The 4,496-nt window shown below is 43.3% G+C and overlaps 1 protein-coding gene across 1 annotated transcript; it reads right to left on the reverse strand.

Annotated features, from left to right (window-relative positions):
* Nucleotides 1-734: 734 nt before the first annotated feature.
* Nucleotides 735-3,483, reverse strand: LOC105570773 (putative nuclease HARBI1). The gene is made up of 6 exons (XM_012028217.1): nt 3,400-3,483; nt 3,176-3,329; nt 2,964-3,068; nt 2,675-2,876; nt 2,401-2,572; nt 735-1,116 (listed from the first exon to the last, which is right to left on the reverse strand). The coding sequence occupies exons 1-6, from the start codon at nt 3,481-3,483 to the stop codon at nt 961-963; spliced, it is 873 nt and encodes a 290-aa protein (XP_011883607.1). The 3' UTR covers nt 735-960.
* Between the last annotated feature and the right edge of the window lie 1,013 nt (nt 3,484-4,496).

Raw genomic sequence — 4,496 nt, forward strand, 5'->3', positions numbered from 1 at the left:
TTTAGCTCGTGGTCAAACGGGACCGTGGTCAATTGCAACGTGGCCAATCGGGACCGTGGTCAATTGCAACGTGGCCAATCGGGACCGTGGTCAATTGCAACGTGGCCAATCGGGACCGTGGTCAATTGCAACGTGGTCACCGGGACCGTGGTCAATTGCAACGTGGCCAGTCGGGACCGTGGTCAATTGCAACGTGGCCAATCGGGACCGTGGTCAATTGCAACGTGGCCAATCGGGACCGTGGTCAATTGCAACGTGGCCAATCGGGACCGTGGTCAATTGCAACGTGGTCAAGTGAAAAGGATGCTGGTCTGGTCGACGACGACGACGACGACGACGACGACGACGACGACGACGACGACGACGACGACGACCAGGACGACGAGGACGACAAAGATGTTTCTTAATCCAAAATTTCACAAAACTGACTTTGCAATACCTCCACTCCTGGGGCACGTAGGAGAAAAGTAAAAACACTTTTATTATGCAAATCGTACCCAAGCTATCGATTAAACGCAGTCTCAAATTGGTCGGATCAGCCGTTGTTGAGATCCGAAAATCTGAGGGCCCGTCAACTCGTGTACTCGCGTAAACTTACACGGTCGGTCTCGCACGCGTGTACTAGCTACGCTTACACTTGGCGCGAGACACTACCGTTTTTTATTATGTTGTGTTAAAAAATGATGCAATTAGTATTTTCATCTGACAATGAGTAAAATTTTTATTTTGAGTATATTCTATCTTTATTATAAAAAATGTATAAGGTAATGTTTTTCTTTTTTTTACATATTTTCTATATCCATTTAATGTAATTCTGCCAAAGAGTAACAGGTGATTTTGCAAACATGTATGAGATGTAAACGAGAAATAAATGTCAGACAATAATTGTTGAATCGCTTTATTCTAGGTATCTTTACAACAGTTGTTTATCCCAATAAGACTTACAAATAATGTTTTTTATTAGAACAGGTGTACAATTCTGTTACGCTTTTCTGCGCCTTGTATTTTGCTGGCTTCGTCTGCATAATTGTTAGGAACATGTTGGTTAGACATGTATTTTTTATTTTGAATCATTTTCTGAATTACCTCATCGTTATGTAGATAACAAAAATTGTGTATTAGGTGTACAAATGAATAATCCAAATTATTTTAAGCAGTTATGAAATCAATTTTAAATTGAATAGATTTTCCCGCTCTTTTGTGTTTATACAATGTTGACATATAACTATTAAAAAGAACATATAGTTTGGCGAAAGGCCCAACGTAACCTTCAAAAGTATTCAGTTCAGTACAGTCGAAAATGGCAACAGATAAGGTGCATATCCGACACTGCATTCTTTACGAATTCCAGCAAGGAAAAAATGCTACAAGAGCGTGCGAATCGATTTGCTCCTTTCTCGGCGAAGGTGTTGTATCGTACGATGTGTGCGCATTTTGGTTTAAGCGGTTTGAAAGCAGTGATTTTAGTCTAATCGACAAACAACGCCCTGAAGGCCCTCGGAAGCGCGACAACAATGATTTGGAACAACTGCTCGCTGAGAATTCGGCACAAACGCAAAAAGAGCTTGCAGAACAGTTGGGAGTAACGCAGCAAACGATTTCCAAACGCCTACATGAGATGGGAAAGATCCAAAATGAAGGAAAATGGGTTCCGCATGAACTCACTGAAACCAACAAAAATCAACGAGTGGCAGCATGTCTTTCTCTTCTCAATAAGCAGCGTCGGAAGTCTTTCTTGTGGAAAATCGTTACGGGCGATGAGAAACGGATACTCTATGACAATCCGAAACGTAGAAAGTCATGGGTAAATCCCGGCGAATCATCAAAATCGGTCGCAAAACCCAATCGCTTCGGAAAGAAGGTTCTTCTCTGCATTTGGTGGGATATCAAGGGCGTGCTATGAGTTGTTGGAACCGGGTGAAACAGTTACTGCGGACTGCTACCAACGTCAATTAATCTGCTTGAGTCAAGAATTGGAACGAAAACGCCCGTATACTGGCAAAGGAGAACGTCCAGTGAAATTGTTGCATGACAACGCCAGGCCACATATTGCTTCCAATACAAAAGACACCATAATGAGTCTTGGCTGGGACGTCTTGCAGCACCCGGCGTATTCACCAGATATTGCTCCATCCGATTACCACTTGTTCCGGTCGATGCAACACGCCTTGTCCGATATGCACTTCCAAACAGTGGATGTGATCCGAAAATGGCTTGACGACTTTCTCGTATCCAAAGACGTAACATTTTTCCGAGATGGAATTCATCAGTTGCCTGAAAGATAGCTTAAAGTTATGGAAAGCAACGGCGAATACTTTGATTGAACAATTTCATTTACTTTCTTTTAAAATAAACCCTGAATGTAGCTGAAAAAATTGGATTATTCATTTGTACACCTAATAAAACACAGATGGCTAGTACAATGTCACTGACTTTGGCAATTTCCGTGTTGACCTTCATCAAACGCTTCCATCTGCCCTTCATAAGACCAAATGCGTGCTCTATTACAGTGCGGGTTGAACTGTGATGATAGTTGTACGTTCTCTGTCTTGAAGTAAGGTCCCCAAAATCCCTGTTCAAGGAAAAAGAACATGATGAACAAGAAATTGAGAAACTGTTCACATGGTGGAACATAACAGCACATATTAAATGCAAAAACGTTGTCTTAACTTACTTGAAAGGTGCCATGCACCACATTCTATTAGGGTAAGCCTTATCACCTATCAAATGATAACTGTCATTAAAGAACATGGATTCCACTCCATCTCGCATTATCGTCCGGTAAACACTGGAGTACTTCAGAACCCGGGCATCATTACGAGAACCAGGTGTTCCAATAGATACATTTGTAAATATTTTTGTTGCAGTACAAATTCCTATCAAATAAAAAACTTATATTATCATGAGAAAGTTATGCTATTAATGGCAAAAATGTACTATCTTGTTTGAGCATAAAATCTCACCTTGAAGTGTAATAGAGTAGTTGCATGTGCGATCTATGTAACTAGAATGCTGGTTTGCTGGAGGTATGACTTGAATGTGGCAACCATCGATGGCTCCAATGACACCTGAAAAGATGGCAAAGAACAATAAGACATGACAAAGTTCCTGCATGAGGGGCATTATCTTTAAAAAAAAATTTAAGTGATATAGCCAAGCCATACAGAGTGCTCACCAGGAAATCCTGCACGTGCTTCAAATTGCCTGCTCAGTACCACACACTCACTCTCTTTGGGCCAAACAATAAATGTATTTCTAAGATTACACAGTATGTGAATGATAGTTCTGGTTTCCTTAAAAACTGCTTTGAGCCACTGCAAATCGGTCACCTATATCAGACAAAGGGACATGCTTCCCCAGATAACATAATGTTATCAGGACAGCTTTCTCAACCGTCACCAAAGGTGCATCACCTCTCTGGCACTTGACAGGATAATAAGGTCGGACCGTGTTGACAAGGGCCCAATATGTATTCTTCATCATCCTGTACATACAACCAAAATAGGGAATCCACTTAACCTAACAAGAGTCAATAAATGCCCCCCCCCCAAAAAAAACATCGATGCATGATAAATAAAAAATGTAGCAGTAACGAAGCTGATTTGTGCTTTCTTACCTAAATTGTTTATGAAAATCTTGATCAATGTAACGGGTCACCCATTCTTCGTTAGCAATTATTCCTATTTTGAAGTGAGTTATTCTATCTTTTAGAAAGGAAAGGGTAACCCTGCTTGTGGGTTGTAACTGATACATATTAACAATATGTGATATATCGTCATCAATCACTTCCATCATACAAAATAACATAACAGATAACCTCTCCATTTGAATCCGTCATGACACATGTAGCAACAAAACTGTTACCGCGCTAATGCCTTTGCGCACTGTCTGCCCGAAACGTTTTAATTCTTGATTACTATTTGTGACGTCATGTCTTCAAACGCGAGCCAACCGCTTGTAGTCTGGTAGCAGCAACGAAAACGCACCTATAGACGCAGCGTATAAGCGGACGACACGACCGCGCACACCTGCACCGAAGAGCGGACGCAACACGCGACGCACGCAGAAAGTCTCGGGTGACCGCGAAAACTCGCGATATCTCCCGTGGAAGACGCGCACCAGGAGACCGACGAGACACGCGACACCACCAATGGCGGTACTACACCGCGCACCATTACCGCGCAGCCGCTATCAGCTCCTCGCGCGGTTAATAAGCCGAGAAACCAGGGCGCGATGCCCACGGCGATGATGCGCACCGTGAGGCACGCACACGCGTTCCTGAAGGCGCAACCGCAAGCCTGTGATATATGCAGCACGACACCTCGACCGCACGCAAAGCGGCAATGTACCGCGGACGCACAAAATGACCGTGCCGACGGACACCGAAGGCACGCGGCCGCCGCACCCCGCGGCCAGCAAGACGATCGCGAATCGAACAATGCTTCTATCAAAGCACAAGATCGCTCGTCACCCGTGAGAAAGAGGACGTTACACTA

This window comes from Vollenhovia emeryi, unplaced genomic scaffold (genome assembly GCF_000949405.1).
Source record: "Vollenhovia emeryi isolate VEMERY1.0 unplaced genomic scaffold, V.emery_V1.0 DF941870.1, whole genome shotgun sequence".
Lineage (NCBI taxonomy): Eukaryota > Metazoa > Arthropoda > Insecta > Hymenoptera > Formicidae > Vollenhovia > Vollenhovia emeryi.

What these genes read in the sequence shown, in the direction of transcription:
- LOC105570773 (XM_012028217.1), bottom strand. Translation starts at nt 3,483, where the DNA reads ATGATGAAGAATACATATTGGGCCCTTGTCAACACGGTCCGACCTTAT. An exon ending in AGAGAGGTGATGCACCTTTG is followed by an intron (nt 3,330 to 3,399) that starts GTGACGGTTGAG and finishes TGTCTGATATAG; the next exon opens with GTGACCGATTTGCAGTGGCT. An exon ending in TGGTGCATGGCACCTTTCAA is followed by an intron (nt 2,573 to 2,674) that starts GTAAGTTAAGAC and finishes TTCCTTGAACAG; the next exon opens with GGATTTTGGGGACCTTACTT.